The sequence below is a fragment of the Sceloporus occidentalis genome, unplaced genomic scaffold (genome assembly GCF_023333645.1).
Source record: "Sceloporus occidentalis isolate IW3139 unplaced genomic scaffold, rSceOcc1.0.p SCAF_155, whole genome shotgun sequence".
NCBI lineage: Eukaryota > Metazoa > Chordata > Lepidosauria > Squamata > Phrynosomatidae > Sceloporus > Sceloporus occidentalis.
Window position 1 is genome coordinate 311,031 of NW_028317135.1, and position 21,232 is coordinate 332,262.

The following is a 21,232-nucleotide window of genomic DNA, read 5'->3' on the forward strand; positions in this document are numbered from 1 at the left end:
GACCGCATCCAAATGCTTCTGAGACGAGGATGGAGTGTGAGTCGTACGTACGTTGCATGGAGACAATCGCACGTTACACAGACGTGGGGCAGGAAGGCAGTCATTTTGGGCACAATCTTCTGTCAAGTGGCATTTAATCTGAAGGGTTGAGGAAGGAGGAGGTTCACCTAGTTCTTGAATGACATGTTTCCAACAGGACCCCCTCTAGGTTGTCCATGTCCCGGGGCTGCTTGGTAGCACTCCGTGTAGTGTAGTGTCCGCTCAGTGGCTGGGTTCACGTGGCGGGTAGGAGGTGACAGACCTCCTGCCTTAGTCCTGTGAGTCCACATCAAGTGGGTATCACGCCACATCCCCCTGTAGAGTCCTGGTGGGGTGATAAGGGCGTGGATGGACCTGTGAGTCTTACCCCAGAGGTAAAAGCACACTGAGGGGACGGATCGTCTGGGGGGGGTTTGCAGGACCCAATGTCACCCACGAGTGCTGCTGCTCCTCTCCCCCTGCAGCCAATATGTCCGCACCTTTCCTTTACCCTATGGGAAGATACAAGGGGTCAAGGTCATGTGGATTTAAAGTTGGATATGTAAAAGTCATATTGCAAACCACACAAGTTACCTTCATTTCCACATCTCCTCGCAGCTCCAGCTCAAAGCAGTTAAACTCCTCTAATACGTTCCTGGTGGCCGGAGAAACGTGGATTTTAAGAGCTATGGAAAGAAAAGACAAAATCATTTGTGGAATAGGAATCCACCTCTGGAGACACACAGAATAGGTTGTACTCCACGTGGCACCTCTGGAGATGCACAGAATAGGTTGTACTCCACGTGGCACCTCTGGAGACACACAGAATAGGTTGTACTCCACGTGGCACCTCTGGAGACACACAGAATAGGTTGTACTCCACGTGGCACCTCTGGAGATGCACAGAATAGGTTGTACTCCACGTGGCACCTCTGGAGATGCACAGAATAGGTTGTACTCCACGTGGCACCTCTGGAGATGCACAGATTAGCCTGCACCAACACGTGGCACCTCTGGAGACACACAGAATAGGTTGTACTCCACGTGGCACCTCTGGAGACACACAAAATAAGTTGTACTCCACGTGGCACCTCTGGAGACACACAGAATAGGTTGTACTCCACGTGGCACCTCTGGAGACACACAGAATAGGTTGTACGCCACGTGGCACCTCTGGAGACGCACAGAATAGGTTGTACTCCACGTGGCACCTTTGGAGACACACAGAATAGGCTGTACTCCACGTGGCACCTCTGCAGACACAGAGATTAGCCTGTACCAACACGTGGCACCTCTGGAGACTCAAGAGAAGTACAGTCAATGGACAAACATATCATGTTATCGATAATATAGAAGCTCTCACCTTCTCCGTTAGATTCCATGCGCGACGCCGTGTTCACAGTGTCCCCAAACAGACAATACCGTGGCATCTTCAGCCCCACTACCCCAGCACAGACCGGACCTGAGAGGGGACAGGAGAGAGTGAGCTCCGAAGGACATGGAATCCAGATCAAAGTTGGAGTTGGACAGGACATGGACTGGAAGCCCCTTCTATATCTAGAGACACCCTGCAGCCATGCAACAGTAATAGTCCACCCGCTCCATGGACTCCGACCCCTCACCTGTGTGGATCCCGATCCTGAGCCGCAGCTGCTGGTCAGGTCTGTGCCGGATTTTGAAGGTCTTTACAGCATCCAGGAGAGCAAGAGACATGCGGGCGATCTCACGGGCGTGGAGCTTGCCATTGCGGACTGGCAGACCAGAGACCACCATGTAGGCATCTCCTATTGTCTCCACCTGCAGAGAGAGAACGAGACAGATGGCAGAGAGAGGCAAATGAGGGTGATGGGGGGATTCATACAAAATAACACCAACGCAATGAGCACTCACCTTGTACACATCAAAATTGTCTATTATTGCATCAAAGCAGGTGTACAGGTCATTCAGTAAGGTCACCACCTGGAGAACAAAAATCTGGCATTAGTACTAACCTCTAGCTGAATGTTTAGCGAACCCAACATGGAGGGTCAGAGGGCAGTGAACCCAACATGGATGCTCAGGATGGGGCAGGTCAGAGGGCAGTGAACCCAACATGGATGCTCAGGATGGGGCAGGTCAGAGGTCAGTGAACCCAACACTGAGGCTCAAGATGGGGCAGGTCAGAGGTCAGTGAACCGAACATGGAGACTCAGGATGGGGCAGACGAAAGGTTAGCGAACCCAATATGGAGGTTCAGCATGGGGAAGGTTAAATGGTTAGTGAACCCATCATGGAAGCTTAGGATGGGGCAGATCAGAGGTTAGTGAACCCGACATGGAGGCTCGGGATGGGGAAGGTGAATGGTTAGTCGTCTGAGCATGGGGCACAGCATGTGATATGGCCAGAAGTACCTGCATAGGGGTGCTCTCTGCCGATAGCGCTGTAAACCCCACAATGTCACTGAAGTAAATGGTGACGCTGTCAAAAGCTTCGGCCTGTACAGTTTCCCCTCTCTTCAGCTGTTCGGCCACAGAGCTGGGGGTCAGGAGAGAGAAGGCTGTGTGTTACAGGCAGCTGACAGTGAGGGCTACACGTTGGGGTGAACCCCAGGAACCCCTGATTATCCTGCGCACTCATAACAGAACTACAGGGAGAAGAGACATGGCTACAATAGGTTTATAAATTCTGTGGGCCACACAGGTTCTACCAATAAGAGTGGCCTGGAACCAGAGGTCTTCCAGGGTGGTGAGATGGAAGAGCACAAGGGTCTCTCAGGGTGATAGGATGGAAGAGCACAGAGGTCTCTCAGGGTGATAGGATGGAAGAGCACAGGGGTCTCTCAGGGTGGTGGAATGAGACAGCACAGGGGTCTCTCAGGGTGGTGGGATGAGACAGCACAGGGGTCTCTCAGGGTGGTGGGATGGAAAAGCACAGGGGTCTCTCAGGGTGGTGGGATGGAAGAGCACAGGGGTATCTCAGGGTGGTGGGATGGAAGAGCACAGGGGTATCTCAGGGTGGTGGGATGAGACAGCACAGGGGTTACTCATAGCAGTTAAGAAGGGAGAGCACATGTGGGGCAAGATAGCGCAGCATGGGCTACTCTCACTTACTGGGGCAGTATCTGGTAGAGCAGAGCCTCAGCTTTCCGTTTCTCCTCCAGGTAGGCCTGTGTTCTGTCCTCCACCAGCTCCTCGAGGTTATTAGCGTATTGCTCCATACGGCTCAGCAGGTTATCTAGAATATTGGAGCTGCTTTCCCTATGGGAAGAACAGGATAGAGAAGGTGAGTGACTGAGGGGCAGTAGCAGGAGGGTCTCTGACTGTCTGTAACCACAAAGGGGTGAAGGCAAACAGCCCACAGTCCTCTTTCTGGCACCTGTTGAACTTGCGCAGCTGCACTTTGATCTGGTTGAAGTCTGGCCGTTCCAAGGGGTCTTCCGCCCAGCATCGCTGCATGAGAACCTCCAGCTCCTGGATATGGCAATACAGGTTGGTGGAAGGTCTGAAGCTCGGCTTCTCTCGGCTCCGGACACGCTCGATGATCTCTACACAGAGAGGCCAGCGAGAATGAGACATCGGGAAGGACAGAAAAACAAGGGAGTCCACAAATAACAGGGTATAATGGAATGGGGGAAAGGTAAGTTGAATGGAACCGAGCAGGATGCGCAAGTTAGACAAAACCTGGAGGAAGCAAAACACAGGACTGACCTTTTGGGCTATAATCTGCATTTTCTATGTAAAAGACCCCATTGCGCATGGCTATCTCCTGCAGTATGATCCCAAAGCTGTACACGTCCCCTTTCTGGGAGCCTTGCGCGGGAGAATTCTCCATCCGGAGCAGTTCAGGAGCAGTCCATAGCTTCTCTGTAAAATAGAATAGATGAGTGCTCGAGTACCGAGAGGCACCAACATAAACACACAGGCACATTTCGGCACTCACTCGCAAAATATGCGTGGCTGTCCTCTGAGTCCAGAGCGCAGCGGAAGCTGGCCAGCCCGTAATCCGTGATCTTCAGAACGAAGCGGCTGTCCACCACGCAGTTTGAGGACTTGAGACTTCCGTGGGACACGATGACACTGTTATGGAGGAAGAGCATCCCCTGCGGAGAGATTACGGCAGTGGAGAGTCCATGGGTTAGGGGGGGGAACGAGCAGAGCCATGGGGATAAATACAAGACGATAGGGAGTGGGAGACCGAAGGGGAGAAGTGAGGGAGGGAAGACGGAGCAGAGGGAGCTCTACGTGATGAGCTGTCCAGGAGATTATAATGGAAAAATAATGGAAAACCAACAAGGAGCTCGTTACCTTCACAATGTCGTTGGTTAGAGAGTATCGGAACATCCAGTCCAGGGTAATGCTTTCATTTTCCAAAATATCCTGTAAACACCAATGACAAACATGTTAAGGGGTCCCAAAGCATTAAGGGCCAGTGTGGACCCCTCGGGTACCTATGGCAGGGGCATCTTTTTATGGGGTACATGCATAACGGAAGGGTAAGGCAAGGAGTCATTAATATTAGGGTGTTTAATCTGGATTACCAGGTAAACAAAAGGTTAGCCATGTTTGTTCTAAATGAGAGTATAGGGAGTTTGTAGGAAGAGAGCTGTCGGGGTCGGTTTGGGGGTGCCGGGGCAACATGCATGCACCCACCTGCAGGCTTCCTCGGGGGCAGTACTCAGACAGGATGCAGATGTTGGGAGGGTCAATGCAGCACCCCACAAAGCGGGTGAGATGCTCGTTCTGCACGTCTCTCATCTGTAGGGGTAAAAGGGTAAATTGGAGGGGTGGGGCAGAAAAAGGCACATCTTCAGCAATGGAGGTGGTGAGAGATCAGCTCCACAACCAATAGGCAGAAACATTACGGAGTGCTAGTGACACAGGAGTGGCACAGTTTACAGGGTGCAAACGCACACGTGTGAGGAGGCTGTGCGGAGTCCCCACTTGGGTTAAGTGGAGGACAGTCTGAGCTGCCACAAGCACAGACAATAAAACCAGCTGTTTATGGGACTTTCTGCAAGGTCAGCGGCTTTTCCTGGGAGACAGAGCCAAGGATGTGTCCACAGAGATGGCTCCCAGGCGGCCATGGGAGGACCATGAGGCGTAATGAACGGAGCAGGGGGGTAGGTTACAAAGATCACCCAGGGTGCAGCAGGAGGGGCAAAAAATCTTACATGTTTCAGCTCAAACAGGACCTTGCGAGTCAATTCAATGCGTTTGCGGTTTATATACTTAATGGCAACAATGTTACCCTGTAAAGAGAGAAGATAATATATGGTTAATGCCAAGGTCACTGTGTCACAGCCAAGGTCACAGAGAGCATTATTGGCGTGAGACAGGTCAGGCCACAGAGACATAGTCTTTCTGGATACACGAGGTCGGGGTGTCCCGAGACTGGGGTCAAGGCCAGAGTCACAGGAGGATGGCTTTGAGAGGACGGAGGGTGAAGAAGACCATGGTGAAGCGATTGGGTTACCTTGTAGTACGCAGTCTTGGCATAAATCTGGAACTGCCCCTCAGTGGTGAGAAGGGAACCGTAGTTTGACCCCCTCTGGAGACAAAAGAAATGCGGAAACAGGTATATAAACACTTCACACAACAATACTCTGCCCCCTCTCTCCCGGTACCCAAATTCACATAGAAAGAGGGTCTCTCTAAAACATGACTCCACAGATCGAAAGGCACAAGAAGTGGAGAAGACAAGAGAAAGGCTGGGATGGAGGCTTGGGGTTCGCTGAGGCCATTTCAATATCACACAAAATTATTGGGACCACTCATGCTTCTCTGTAACACACAGTCACTCACGCTCACACACTCACGGGCGCCCATGTGATGATCACAGCATCTGCCGGTGTGAGGGGAAACACCAGATTCCCGAAGAAGACCCACCACGGGGTCATGGAGCCCCTCAAACATTGTATCTATTGCAACAGTCGGATGCCACAGTCCCTGCACCCCCCCCATCAGGTCCCGAGCGGTGAGCCCGAATCCCCACAGATTTAAAAAAACTCAGGAAAACGGAACAGAGAGAATCATGCCCAAGAAGCAAGCCAGGTGAGTCGCTGGATGGATTATAATCTCAGTTTATTACTGGATCATGACAGCAAAGCATCACATATATTATACATGCCACGGCTTCACCCACTGCTCACCGGATCTACAAAGCTAAACGGCTCACTGATTTCACCCTGCCGTCCCCTTATTACCTCCTCCGGTCCAGGTACCTGCGCGTTTCTCCTCTCTGTAACCTGACTAATGAGCGCTCTGTCTAAACTCACCTCCCTCCTGCAAACAAACCCCATAACTGTGGTTAACGATACAGACCCCCTACGTCTCACATGGTCTGGAAACGCGAAGGCAGAGTTCATCCATGTAAAGGGTTTTCTTTCCCCATTACGTACATTTTTGATGATGTCCTAGCAATGGCTGACTAAACCGCGGAGTACTAGCAAACCTACTGAACCTCCTCGCGTCAGTCAACAGAATAAAATGACTCTGTTAGGCTTACAGGTCAGACTAGACAGAAGGAGAGATCGCTAGGCAGAGGGTGCGTGTGCCGGCGTATGCGGCTAGTCTCCTAAGCCTTATCACAGGGGGGTCTCAGCCTTTATTGTGAGGGTCCCCGATCTGTGACAGGGGGAACTGCTCCCACTCTCAGGGCACTGTTTGGGCTGCAGTGATGTGGTTACCAGCGATAGGGTGAGCTTGCTGCCTGCCCTGCGCAGGTTCTTCTCCGTGTTGCTGGTTTGAATGTCCTCCCAACGGATTTTCCACAGCTCGGCCGCCAACTCTTTCTCCAAACGCAGCTTCCTGCGGGGGGACACAATTACATTTATATATCGTCAACCAAGGACAGAAACAGATATTCGGTTTCCCCCACCCCTGTAGAATTTCACGATGGCAGAGGGCAGCTCATTAACTGCGGTGGAAGTGGCTGATAAGACTCTCTACGCCGCCTGCTAACTAAGCCCCGTCTAAGTCTGCCTTCATTATTCCATCTCTGTTAAATCGACAGGAAGGGTCTAGGTCTTAGCTGTAGTCTGCGCGCTTCAGAAAACCTCTCCCTATAATCCTCTTTCCTACTCTTGGTTTTGACAGCTGAAGTTAAACCTGCGATCCCATCCAATTACCACCTCAGCCCACCGCTCTCATGGAAACAAGGCGAGCGGGGTCCGCAAGCACCTAACAAGCTTTGCCATTATACACCAGCTGCTCTGGCCTGGCTCTCCTGAGTGCCCCTTTTCTCAATTAGCGGCTCCATGGCCGGGGAAGCTGGCAAACCCAAAAGCCCACCAACTGGGACTGGACGTACCTGTATATAAAGATGGAGGAAATGGTGATCGCCAGGAGGATGAAACACATAACGATGGAGGTTATCTCCAGGATGGAGAAGCTGGCTGCGAGAGAGTGTAAGAGACCAAACACCCGTTACAATGCACACCCGCTGCCTGCTAACACCTACACGCCACCACTGTCTGCCAACACCTACACACCACCACTGCCTGCCAACACCTAACACACAACTGCTGCCTGCCAACACATACACACCACCACTGCCTGCCAACACCTAACACACAACTGCCTGCCAACACCTACACACCACCACTGCCTGCCAACACCTAACACACAACTGCTGCCTGCCAACACATACACACCACCACTGCCTACCAATGCATACACACCACCACTGCCTGCCAACACCTAACACACAACTGCTGCCTGCCAACACATACACACCACCACTGCCTGCCAACACATACACACCACCACTGCCTGCCAACACCTAACACACAACTGCTGCCTGCCAACACATACACACCACCACTGCCTGCCAACACCTAACACACAACTGCTGCCTGCCAACACATACACACCACCACTGCCTGCCAACACATACACACCACCACTGCCTGCCAACACCTAACACACCACCACTGCCTGCCAACACCTAACACACAACTGCTGCCTGCCAACACATACACACCACCACTGCCTACCAATGCATACACACCACCACTGCCTGCCAACACCTAACACACAACTGCTGCCTGCCAACACATACACACCACCACTGCCTGCCAACACATACACACCACCACTGCCTGCCAACACCTAACACACAACTGCTGCCTGCCAACACATACACACCACCACTGCCTGCCAACACCTAACACACAACTGCTGCCTGCCAACACATACACACCACCACTGCCTGCCAACACATACACACCACCACTGCCTGCCAACACCTAACACACCACTGCTGCCTGCCAACACATACACACCACCACTGCCTGCCAACACCTAACACACAACTGCTGCCTGCCAACACATACACACCACCACTGCCTGCCAACACATACACACCACCACTGCCTGCCAACACCTAACACACAACTGCTGCCTGCCAACACATACACACCACCACTGCCTGCCAACACCTAACACACAACTGCTGCCTGCCAACACATACACACCACCACTGCCTGCCAACACATACACACCACCACTGCCTGCCAACACCTAACACACAACTGCTGCCTGCCAACACATACACACCACCACTGCCTGCCAACACATACACACCACCACTGCCTGCCAACACCCCAACACCACACATACCCCATCTGCCAACACACCATCCCAAAACCACTGCCTGCCAACACCCTGACACAATACACACCCCACCACCCAACACACCGTCCCAAAACACAACCACTGCCTGCCAACATGTTTCTGCTCTCATGTACCTTTCCTGCACTCTGGGTTGTCATTATCGAACCCACAGGGAGGGACGTCTCTTGGGATCTTTTTGCCCAGCCACTGGATCTCTCGCCCCCGCACAGGCCTGATGCTCCGCAGTGTCCCATTGTAATTTAACACGATCTGCATGCAGGACACAGTGAATTACAGATTATCTGATGACAATATTTCTACCTATAGCTGGAGGACGCGTCTGTTCCTCACCTGGAACTCCCCGCTTGGCTCGGACATCCCCCACAAGGAATAGTCATTCTCACGGTCGCCATTACTATCAATCTTCATGAATCCTGACACTCCTGTGACAGCAAGACAGTAGAATTACAGAGTATCCATAATCACGCTGTGAATCAGTCACAGAGTATCCCTAATCACACTGGGAGCTGGTAACGGAGTATCCCTAATCACGCTAGGAGCTGGTAACGGAGTATCCCTAATCACGCTGGGAGCTGGTAACGGAGTATCCCTAATCACGCTGGGAGCTGGTAACGGAGTATCCCTAATCACGCTGGGAGGGGTAAACCCTCTGCGGTATCATATCCAAAGACAAGAATACGCGCCAGCTAATGTGGCCTAGTGGGCAACGAGATGCCGGTTAGATTGTCAGCTCCACAGGCCACTAATTTTTGGTTTGTAAATCTTTGGCAGCAGAATGAACGAGGTTGAGGTTTAGCGCGGAGGTGGCGCATGTTTGTCTGTTTTTTCTGTGACAGTATAAACATTCCTCTCCTCTCATTAAGAAGCTGCTGTCACCCACCGAGGATGCCACGGAGCGGGGGAGGTATGGCTGCGAGTGACCCCCCACCTTCTATCCTTGATTCAGAGTAGCCGTGGGTGAAAGGACGGAAGGGACAATGGATAAATGAGGGAAGAGGGGAGAACAGAGACGAGACGGGTAATGAGAGTGTCTACGTCTATAAACAGGCCTGGAGAAAATTTCTTTCAAAAGAATACAATGAAAAAAGCCGGGGTGGGAGCGCGAGAGGAGGAGCAGACAGCGGCAGCTAAAAGATAAAGGCGATCATGTCCAGATTAATGTATCCGGGCGAAAAAAGAATGTAAAACATTAACAGGGAGTACAACAGGAATCAATAGGAATCAGATGGCGAAGAGGCAGGTATCAAAGGACTGGGGGCAAGAAGGCACCACAACAAGGCAGTCTGGGGTAGACAGGGGTGTCAGAAGTCAACAGAAGTCAACAGAAAATGAAACCGGCATTGGCACTGAGAGAAGGGACGGATCCGACACCTGAAGCCAGGGACATATTGGTGCGTTTTATCACAGAGTGGAGCGTTGGTGGTAGAAGTGGGATCCTGGGAAGGTTTATTCCCTGCATGGTTGTGATTCTGTGAGCCCAGACTTCGGTTCTGCGGAACAAGCGACTTCTTGCACTTTTCTTGTAAAGCACTCACCGTAGAAGGTTCTATTCCACATGTGACTGGTTACCGCAGAGGCGTTCTTCATGCTGTAACCCTTGGCTCGTGTCTCATTGACCGCATGAGCGTACAGCATGACGCTGTCGTAGAAGGCAGCTGCTACAGTATTCATCTGCAAGCATAAGCATGATAAAACTTTGCACCTACACAACCCCATAAACATATCTTGACTGTTTTCTGAAAGCACCAAAGAGCCCGCGCACGCGCACACCCGTTCCCTCGCACCCTCTTTGCCATACACCGATCACTCAAAGCCGACATCCTCTTGCTAGATCAAGTCCTCGGTGATGTCTCTTTGTCTCGGGCTTGCAGCCAAGTAATGAAACAGTTTCCACTGACGCACACAATTAATTTTCATGCCGGGTGGTGAAATGATGGAGATCTCCCCTGCGCTCCGGGCAGCTAGGGGGCAGGGGGTCCTGGCACAGCAGGGAATGTCACGAACCGTGCTGGAAACCAGCAGTACAGAGAGGCAAAGGGCTGTAGAGACGGGGGGTGGTGTGTGAGCGACAGGTGTGACCTTCCCCCTTATCCCCACTTACCAAGGTGATCTCTGTCGAGTAGTTGAAGTACTCCTCGGCGTAACGCTTCAGGTCCCCCAGGAAGTCTTGATATTCAGGGTTGTCTGGCTCCTTGTAAGTGATAATCATCACTGCCTGACAGGGAGAGAGCATCTGTCAACAGGCATACTCAGTGCTGTTTTACAGACGTTACACCTTATAATTCAGCCGCTCCTGTCCCTGCTGGCCGGCCCCGGCTGCCGCCTGTCACTGCCGTGTGACACGGTGACAGCTCACACCTCGGAGGCAGCGCACAGTGCGAGTTCTGGCTGCCATGAGCTCCAGCTGCGCTCGGTGAAGCAGAAGTGCGTTATTGCACCCTATCCTGATATGAGCCAGGCCAAGGAGACAACCCATCCACATACTTCTCCTTTAATTCTGCCCCACAGACCATTAAACCCCCTTCATTTAGAGCTTATGTGCTCTGTGGTTGCCCCTCATGCTGTTCTGACAGGACAGCTCTGCCAGCCCGATAATGGAATACAATCCCGGCGCATAGATTCACCAACTACTGTCTTCTTTCATCTCCTGTCAGAGCAAATAAATTACAGCAACAGATACTTGGAGGGCCCTGGGGGCCCTGGAACAAACGCGCAGAGAAAGAGGCAAAAATAAAAAGAAACAAGGAGAGGAGTCGCAGGACCTTAACATCACATCAACTAAGTGAAAGCAACATCAGATCCCACCTCAAGGACGGACCTCCTCCATAAACACACAGATATTTTGGGATAAGATAAGCTGGCAACAATGTTTTCTTTACCTTAAAAGCCTCTCTGGCTCTGGCATCCTCTGCATCTCCTCTATACCAGGGTCGCTGCGGGTTGGGGAAGCTGGAGCCGTGCAAACTGGCACCATAGACATCGATGTAGAAGAAGACATAGTCACCCGAGCACAGCCCGTGGCTAAGGGCGTGCAGCATGAGCTGGCGGAAAGTGTCTGGTGAGCAGCATAAGTAGATAACTGGAGGAGAGGAAGAGAAGATACCAGGTTAACACCTCAGTCATGCCCCCCCCAAATGAAGACTGTGCCGTAAAAAGACACACAGAAAGAAGCACATTTTAAATCTGATGACCAAACAGAGACAAGGTTCCTCCACCCAGAGAACATTGTAAAAGGTTCCTCCACCAAGAGACCATCATGGAAGGTTCCTCCACCCAGAGACCACCGTGAAAGGTTCCTCCACCCTGAGACCATCGTGGAAGGTTCTTCCACCCAGAGACCCCAGTGGAAGGTTCCTCCACCCAGAGACCCCAGTGGAAGGTTCCTCCACCCAAAGACCCCAGTGGAAGGTTCCTCCACCCAAAAACCAGAAAGAAAAAGTTCCTCCACCCACAGACCCAAGACAGACAAGGTACCTTCACTATGTGACCCTACAGAGCGACAGTTCCTCCAGTAATCCCCAAACACCAAGGGTCTCCCCATGCCAAATAACGACCTCATTCCATGGAATGTCACCTTTAGCACAATTATTGTGCAATTATTGGAATTATGGAGACTGTGGAACCATCACAATCCCACATAATGACGAGTATATTTAAATGCAGCCTTAAGCCGTATAACACGACTTTCAGTTTAATTTGTGTCAATTTGCATAATTTTCTATTTTTATAACTGTTAAATTCAAGGAACTGGGCTTTCCATATGGCTGCCTTTATTTTTTCCCCATCTCCCCGGCAATCGATACGTCTTCAACGGAGGAGGAGGCGGTTCAACCGTTTTAATGAATTGACAATATAGAGAATCAACCACTGACGTGTCAGTAAATAACAAGGAGATTCTGGGAGAGCAGCGGGCAGCACGGGTGGTGGTTTGGCGTGGGCGGGCCTTACCGAGACAAGATGGCTGCTTACCAACAGAGACTTTTTATACTTGGAATATACACGAATAATGCCAACCACTCCGTCACCCAGACGGCCGCAAAGAGATGTCCTGCAGATGCTCAGCGGTAGTAACGACAGCCCTGCTGCTTCTTACTGCAGCTACTGGAGCAGGACTCAGTATAAAAGGAAATGCAGGCGCACCAAAAATGTCCTATGAGCAGCGCCACGGCCTTTAAAACGTGTCTTCCGGAGGCCGTTTTCACTGCTTGTTTTGAGCAGACGGGGAGAGATTAGGGCAATTTATCAATCGCCTTTACTGTTAGTACCGTTGGCTCACACGCCCAAGACGCCACAACGCAGTGGGTTTAATGAATACTTAACGCTGCTCGTCTCTGTGGCAAACCAGGGGTTAATAGGAAGGAAGTTAATTTATTGGCTAAAACCTCAGGCGCTGAACCTTTTACTCCCGAAGCCTGTCATATCTGATTTATTTTCTAAAGGAAGGATAGACGCCACGCAAGGATTACAACTTCACGGCGGGATTAATTAGAGTGCGGCTACACTTTATTAGAGCGCTGGTAAAAGGTCCGTTGGGGGAAGTCGGGTGGTTGTGGGGTGACGTTATTTATTTTGCTTATTTGTCCTTTGTATCAATAATCAGTTCAGGATTCAGTCATGCACAGGTTATCTGAACAGGATTTAGGGGTGTAAGCTCTTCAGACACCCCCCCCATGCACCTGCCGTTTGGGTACCTACCAATCATAGGACCTTACTCACCCCCTGGTCCTCCCAAGTTCTGGTACCTACCAATCACAGGACCTTACTCACCTCCTGATCCTACACAACCTGGGTATCTACCAATCACAGGACCTTACTCACCTCCTGATCCTACACAACCCGGGTATCTACCAATCACATGACCTTACTCACCTCCTGATTCTACACAACCCGGGTATCTACCAATCACAGGACCTTACTCACCCCCTGATCCTACACAACCCGGGTACCTACCAATCACATGACCTTACTCACCTCCTGATTCTACACAACCCGGGTATCTACCAATCACATGACCTAACTCACCTCCTGATTCTACACAACCCGGGTATCTACCAATCACAGGACCTTACTCACCCCCTGATCCTACACACAACCCGGGTACCTACCAATCACATGACCTTACTCACCTCCTGATTCTACACAACCCGGGTATCTACCAATCACATGACCTTACTCACCTCCTGATTCTACACAACCCGGGTACCTACCAATCACATGACCTTACTCACCTCCTGATTCTACATACTCTACTACCCCACCAGGCAGATGGCTGAATGAAGCGTTGGTAGATGGAGTGTGTTTACCTTCATTTTTATGGGACGCAGGACCGTTTTGGGGTACTTTATAATCTTAAGGTTAATACAACTGCCTCAGAGGTAACTGTCAGCCCGAAGAACCTAGGGGCCACGGCTGGCCAGGGACTCAGTTAAAGTACAAACAGCAATCATGTTTGGCTTATGAATAATACATGCGCTGCAATCCCCCATTCATTACTTACACTTTCTCCTGCAGAGAGCTGCGTCACGGAACCTACAGGGGGCAGGAGGGTATAATGTCAGGGTATCAGCTGCTGGCCCCAGGCAGGGCATCTCCCTCATGTCACAAATAAAATGTACAGACATGCGTGGCAATCCCCCTTCTGCCACGGAGCGAGGGCAGCTCACAGACCCCCGTCCCACCAGACAGAGGGGACTTGGAGGTGACAAGTGTCTTAAATAACGGGACTGGAAATCCAATAGTATTTTACACCTGATCTACGGGAAGAATTCAGGAATGACCCAATTATACCCCTTCAGAGGGCAATGCCATAGCGGAACATATAAGGCTGGGGGCAGCCCACGGCACGTGTCCCTTTGTGTGTCCGTTATACCTGTTTCGGGTGGCCCTGCGGGGTAATGAGAGTCTAATTAACACAAATACATGAAAGCTAATGATGTTCGGAAAGCCTTGGCCGTAAGGGTTATATCCGGCATGCGCAGCCCGGATCCTGACACAGCAGGTCCCAGTAATATTCCACGGATGGTGGAAATGTACTGCTCCCTCCTCTCTCTCTGCCCCCTTCTCCTGCCCTCAGCTGTGGTAGCCGGAGGCAACTGCCCCTGAGCACCTTAGCGACACTCGCTGACGTTCCTGATGGAGCGAGAGAGCTTCATACATCGTGCTGCAGCGGAAACCACGCAAAACATGTACACCCGAACACCTAAACTGCCACGTCCCACCTATACCCCAGACACATTAACTGCCACGTACACCCGGACACCTAATGTGTCTGGGGTGTAGGTGGCACGGGGCAGTTTAGGTGTCTGGGGTGTAGGTGGCACGGGGCAGTAAGCTGTGGCACTGAGTGGTTTGGTGGCCCAGCGTCCTTCCCGGAGGCAGTTGATGGGTTAAGGGCCGTGGAATGTGCAGGGAGTACTTCCTCCTGCTGCCCTCAGTCTTCCCCAGGAAGAGGGGCTGGAAAGCGCGGCCACGGGGTAATTATTCGGAAGGCGCTTCCTTCCCGTGCGTGTAAGTGGAGGGGTCTCAGGGGTCTCCCTGCGTGGTTTTAGATCCCGTGTAGCTGGCGTGTCTGTGCGTGGCTCTACACACCGTGCGCACATCCATGCAGCTCCTGCAGGCAGCCGCTTTGGTTACGGTACTCATGGCGTCTCCATCGCATTTGATTTACTGCCCCTTCATGCATGACTTTTGCCTCTCCAGGAGTGGGAGTGGGTACTTTGTGGGTGGCTCGTTCGCCGTGGAATCTTCCTGCAATGTTGGAAAGGGTTAGCAGGGTTGGAATTGGCAGGTTCTGCGTGGGTTACCATAGTAACGATACTTTAGGTTCAATTAATGATATATAATCACGGATTTATGACACAAACACGGTGCACGTTTCACACTCACGGCCTTCCCGTGCCGGAATTCCGGAGGGCAAAGGCTGAGAGAGAACCATTCCGAGACCCCCATCCTGCTGGCCAGGCTGTACTCTGTACCGCCATACCCCGCATCACGTTGGGATGGAGGTGCAGGAAGTATTTGAGCTTTGGGTAAAAATAACTTCCTTGTCGCAATCTCTCCCTCCATCTGCCGTCCGGAGCTCTGTATAAACAACCTATTGTTCCCAGACACAGGAGACTCGGGGAAGTTGGGATATATTTCATATGTGTGGAGAAAAAAAAACAGAGGAACATGTGAGCTCTGTGCACATGCGGAAGAGAGCGGTGAGGTTTGGGGGGCTCTGTGCACGTGAAGAGACCGGTGAGGTTTGGGGGGCTCAGTGCACGTGAAGAGACCGGTGAGGTTTGGGGGGCTCTGTGCACGTGAAGAGACCGGTGAGGTTTGGGGGGCTCTGTGCACGTGAAGAGACCAGTGAGGTTTGGGGAGCTCTGTGCACGTGAAGAGACTGGTGAGGTTTGGGGGGGCTCGGTGCACGTGAAGAGACCGGTGAGGTTTGGGGGGCTCTGTGCACGTGAAGAGACCGGTGAGGTTTGGGGGGCTCTGTGCACGTGAAGAGACCGGTGAGGTTTGGGGGGCTCTGTGCACGTGAAGAGACCAGTGAGGTTTGGGGAGCTCTGTGCACGTGAAGAGACTGGTGAGGTTTGGGGGGGGCTCTGTGCACGTGAAGAGACCGGTGAGGTTTGGGGGGCTCAGTGCACGTTTAGAGACCGGTGAGGTTTGGGGGGCTCTGTGCACGTGAAGAGACCGGTGAGGTTTGGGGGGCTCTGTGCACGTGAAGAGACCAGTGAGGTTTGGGGGGCTCTGTGCACGTGAAGAGACCTGTGAGGTTTGGGGAGCTCTGTGCACGTGAAGAGACCGGTGAGGTTTGGGGGGCTCAGTGCACGTGAAGAGACCGGTGAGGTTTGGGGGGCTCAGTGCACGTGAAGAGACCGGTGAGGTTTGGGGGGCTCTGTGCACGTGAAGAGACCAGTGAGGTTTGGGGGGCTCAGTGCACGTGAAGAGACCGGTGAGGTTTGGGGGGCTCAGTGCACGTGAAGAGACCGGTGAGGTTTGGGGAGCTCTGTGCACGTGAAGAGACCGGTGAGGTTTGTGGGGCTCTGTGCACGTGAAGAGACCAGTGAGGTTTGTGAGGCTCTGTGCACATGAAGAGACCGGTGAGGTTTGGGGGGCTCTGTGCACATGAAGAGACCGGTGAGGTTTGGGGGGCTCTGTACACGTGAAGAGACCTGTGAGGTTTGGGGGGCTCAGTGCACGTGAAGAGACCTGTGAGGTTTGTGGGGCTCTGTGCACGTGAAGAGACCAGTGAGGTTTGGGGGGCTCTGTACACGTGAAGAGACCTGTGAGGTTTGGGGGTCTCTGTGCACGTGAAGAGACCGGTGAGGTTTGGGGGGCTCTGTACACGTGAAGAGACCTGTGAGGTTTGGGGGGCTCTGTGCACGTGAAGAGACCGGTGAGGTTTGGGGGGCTCTGTACACGTGAAGAGACCGGTGAGGTTTGGGGGGCTCTGTGCACATGAAGAGACCGGTGAGGTTTGGGGGGCTCTGTGCACATGAAGAGACCTGTGAGGTTTGGGGGGCTCTGTGCATGTGAAGAGACCTGTGAGGTTTGTGGGGCTCTGTGCACTTGAAGAGACCAGTGAGGTTTGGGGGGCTCTGTACACGTGAAGAGACCTGTGAGGTTTGGGGGGCTCAGTGCACGTGAAGAGACCTGTGAGGTTTGTGGGGCTCTGTGCACGTGAAGAGACCAGTGAGGTTTGGGGGGCTCTGTGCACGTGAAGAGACCGGTGAGGTTTGGGGGTCTCTGTGCACGTGAAGAGACCGGTGAGGTTTGGGGGGCTCTGTACACGTGAAGAGACCTGTGAGGTTTGGGGGGCTCTGTGCACGTGAAGAGACCGGTGAGGTTTGGGGGGCTCTGTACACGTGAAGAGACCGGTGAGGTTTGGGGGGCTCTGTGCACGTGAAGAGACCGGTGAGGTTTGGGGGGCTCTGTGCACGTGAAGAGACCTGTGAGGTTTGGGGGGCTCTGTGCACGTGAAGAGACCAGTGAGGTTTGTGCACATAGAGAAGAGACTTGTAAGGTTTGGAAATCACAGCCTCTCAATGGTTCGGCTGAAGATTAGCCGAAGCTGGATGAGTAAAGCCGGGGGGGGGGGTAACCACAATGTGTAACTGGCATGCTGCCCGCAGTCTCTGTGCCGCTCACCCCTATACCCAGATGCCGGGCGTTAGAAGATGGCTGCCGGGCTCTCTGGTTACTCATTCACCGGACCTGTTTTTATTAAATCTGGCCGAGAGGAGAGGGGGGATTTCTGCACGTTAACCATTTAAAGGCTCCAGAGGGAGCCGGTAACGCCAGGGGGATGAACACCTCTGGCACCCAACAGGTTAAACTGAATTCACAGCCACTCAGCGGAGGGAAGTTCCCACTCGCACCAAGAACACTCGGCGTACGTCCTGCCCTCGCCTGCGTGGAGATCACCGCTGGATCCCAAAAGAGATTTCACAATCACAGCCCTGCCCCCCACCATATATTACCCCGATGGGGCGCTAATAAAAAAAAAAAAAGACTGCCCCCACCCACCCAGAGCACAACCCCTTCCGAAACAATGTGCCGCAATCCACAACAGCGACGAGTATCACCACCTTCAAACAAGTGACATACTCTGCACCGCTATATGAGACTCTAACCCAAACTCAGCGTGTTACCCTTTCAGCCACATACCCCTATGGCTATCAATGGGTTAAGTGGCAGTTTCTGAAGCCCCCCCCCCCCCCCGCCACCAAGAGACCGGATCCCAAATCATTAGAAAAGCCACCAATTTTATCCTTCAAAGCATAAATACAGCGAAAAGACTCTTAAACAAAATGTTATGTTCCTGTCTGGGGTAGGGGGGGTATCTAGTTTGGGACTGCTGCCCTCCTGCCACCCGCTCCCCCTCCCCCTCCCTTTCTATGCTGGCTCCTGCCCCGACCGGGTCTCACTTACTGCGTCCCTTCTGCTTGATGTCCTGGATGTAGGAGGTGTAGTTGGTGAGCTCCAGTTCCTTGAACTGCATATCGACCACGGTCAAGTTATTGAACTTGGGGAGCTCCACGTAGAGTCCTTCCATGGTGAAGTAACAGGGACGGTCGTCCACCTTGTCGTCCGTGTAGACCACCATGGCCCTGCTGGTCCAGTTGAACTGCTGGTGGATCTGAGCCACAAACTGGCCGAGCTTGGTGTAGATGGGTCCGGTCCTCGTTGTGAACCTGTATTCCTCCACCTTCTCCCCAAAGCCGTAGGCGGCGGCCCCGGCGGTGATAAGCGGTACCCTCCAGTGCCCAGTGAAGCGCCCCACCGGAGCGGCTGAGTACATGCACCCGGGGCCCAGAAAGACCTCGGGGCGGTAGGTGAACTGGAGGTCGACCGCTACCAGGGGGGCAGAGGCGTCTGAGCAGTTGCCTTGTTTGTTCTCGCTGTTTCCGTGGTGGAAAAGGACGCGGAGGTCCGGGAGAAGAGACGGGTCGGCGTTGATCCTGTCCACGGCCAGCCGGATAGCCGGTCCCACTCTCGGCCAAGCCCACGGGTACGCCGTGTTTTTTTCCGGGAGGACCACGGCCATGGTGAGATTGCCTCTCTTCCTGTCAGCTCTGGCTCCTTGGCAGCTCAGCCATCCCAAGAGCAGGAGCAGCACCCAACTTCCACACATGGCGCCCGTCTTCAGCGGACCCTCATCGTCCTGCCGCGCGTACGTGTACGAGAACCCCGACGTTGCCTTCCCAAACGGTGGGGTCTTCTGCGCGGCAATCCCCCCACCACCACCAGCAGCAGCAGCACCCGGCGGAGATCCTTCCAGCCTCCTGCTGCTGTGGACTTGAGTCAGGCTCTCCGTGTTGCGAGTCGTCTTATTGAGATGGATCCAGGCGCTGGTTAATCATCTCTCCGCCTGCGTGTGTAGAGAGAGCGAGCCTCGCTCAGAGACATTAGCTTCCCGCTGTTGGAAGTGAGTGAAGTACAGGATTGGTATCATCTGGAGGCAGGGTCAGCCTTTCCTTCCCCTGACTCAATGACAAAAGGGCTGTTATCGTAAGCCCTGTTTGTTAACTCTTCCTCTCCTCCACAAAGTGGTATTAAGCAACTGCGCGACCGCGGGGCCAACTCGTTTCTACTTTCTTTCCAAAAGGATCTCTTGAAAATCCACGGGGGGCTATTAGCGGAGGTGCGGGGGATGCGCTCACTCTAACCCTGAAAGTTGGAGGGCTCCCAGAAATGTATTGGAGAGCGGGACCCTGCGGATTTGGCTAATTCAGAGCAGCAAATATTTATCCCGTTACTCTGGAAATTGGTGGGAGCGAGAAAATCAGTAGAAAATCCCAAAAAAATATTTTAAAAAATAATTTAAAAAACACCCCCTTTGGCAGGTGAATCCAGTGTGTGGGGGGGGGTATCTGCCAGGAAACCAGCAGGTAGTGAGGGGTGAGTGGGGAGAGCACAGAGAAACTGAAGGAAAGGGGGAAGATGATAAGGTGGGGAGGGGGCGAGAGACAGGTAGATGGTGGGGAGGTGGCGCAGGACAGGTAGATGGTGGGGAGGGGGCGCGAGACAGGTAGATGGTGGGGAGGGGGCGCGAGACAGGTAGATGGTGGGGAGGGGGCGCGAGACAGGTAGATGGTGGGGAGGGGGCGCGAGACAGGTAGATGGTGGGGAGGGGGCGCAAGACAGGTAGATGGTGGGGAGGGGGCGCGATTCGGGTAGAGGGTGGGGAGAGGGCGCGAGACAGGTAGATGGTGGGGAGGGGGCGCGAATCAGGTAGAGGGTGGGGAGGGGGCGCAGAAAGACTTGGGTAAAAGAATCACTGAATGGAATAGTGGGGTGATGGGGGGAAGGCAAGGGTATTAAGAAAGAGGGCAGGATTATGGGTAATAGAAGAGTAAAATATGCCGGGGGGGGAGCAGAGAGGAATAGGGGGCTAAAGGATATATTTGATACAATAAGAGTGTGTGAGGGGAGAGGGATCCGGAGGTACTCGGTGTGGAGAGAAAGCCCTCAGTGTGTGTGTGAGTTTGGAGGGGTTTGTGTGTGTGATTGCGTAGCACTGTGTGTATGTACCGCTGTGTGTGTGGTTGTGTTGGGCTGTGTGTGTGATTGTGTAGCACTGTGTGTGTGTGTGGTTGTGTAAGCCTGTGTGTGTGATTGTGTAGCACTGTGTGTGTGATTATGTAGCATTATGCGTGTGATTGTGTAGCTGTGTGTATGATTGTGATGGCTGTGTGTGTGGTTGTGTAGCGCTGTGTGTGAGGTTGTGTAGCTGTGTTGATTGTAACATGGACAATTAGCTGACATTGCCCAAACAAAACTTCCTGTTACCCCGAAACAAACACCCCCTGCCCTTCCTGGCTCCTGCTGGTCACCCCACTGCGTGTTATCTGCCCCTCTCACCCGCGCACTCCCTACACCCCCATTGGAGGAGCGGACGGCTCTGGATCATTCCGGATCAGATTGAGAGGCAGCGACGCAGGGCTGCGCCCGCCAGCAGCGGATCCCGTTCCCACATTTATTACGCCTGATAAGCGCGTAACTAATTACCCGGCTGTCCTGGGACCATAACTGCCCCGCCGCTTCAGTGTGATTAATTTACACCCCCTCGGCCATCGCTGCATCGCTTTACTGCAGCAACTCATCAA

At 52.9% G+C, this 21,232-nt stretch overlaps 1 protein-coding gene across 1 annotated transcript; it reads right to left on the reverse strand.

Moving 5' to 3' along the window:
- Window positions 1-467: 467 nt before the first annotated feature.
- LOC149280436 (atrial natriuretic peptide receptor 1-like) lies at window positions 468-19,257 on the reverse strand. The gene is made up of 22 exons (XM_089500446.1): window positions 18,555-19,257; window positions 11,510-11,709; window positions 10,732-10,845; window positions 10,166-10,301; window positions 8,961-9,052; window positions 8,744-8,879; window positions 7,306-7,390; window positions 6,683-6,803; window positions 5,470-5,544; window positions 5,168-5,245; window positions 4,647-4,751; window positions 4,302-4,373; window positions 3,937-4,096; window positions 3,705-3,860; window positions 3,373-3,541; window positions 3,108-3,254; window positions 2,409-2,532; window positions 1,909-1,977; window positions 1,641-1,815; window positions 1,382-1,480; window positions 613-704; window positions 468-530 (listed from the first exon to the last, which is right to left on the reverse strand). The coding sequence occupies exons 1-22, from the start codon at window positions 19,255-19,257 to the stop codon at window positions 468-470; spliced, it is 3,171 nt and encodes a 1,056-aa protein (XP_089356572.1).
- Window positions 19,258-21,232: the final 1,975 nt, after the last annotated feature.

Bases quoted from the DNA above. Each gene is read 5' to 3' on its own strand.
- LOC149280436 (XM_089500446.1), bottom strand. From the start codon at position 19,257: ATGTGTGGAAGTTGGGTGCTGCTCCTGCTCTTGGGATGGCTGAGCTGC. The intron at 6,804-7,305 runs GTACGTCCAGTC...GTCCCCCCGCAG, and splicing joins TCCTCCATCTTTATATACAG to GAAGCTGCGTTTGGAGAAAG. The intron at 3,542-3,704 runs GTCAGTCCTGTG...CTCTCTGTGTAG, and splicing joins TGCAGATTATAGCCCAAAAG to AGATCATCGAGCGTGTCCGG.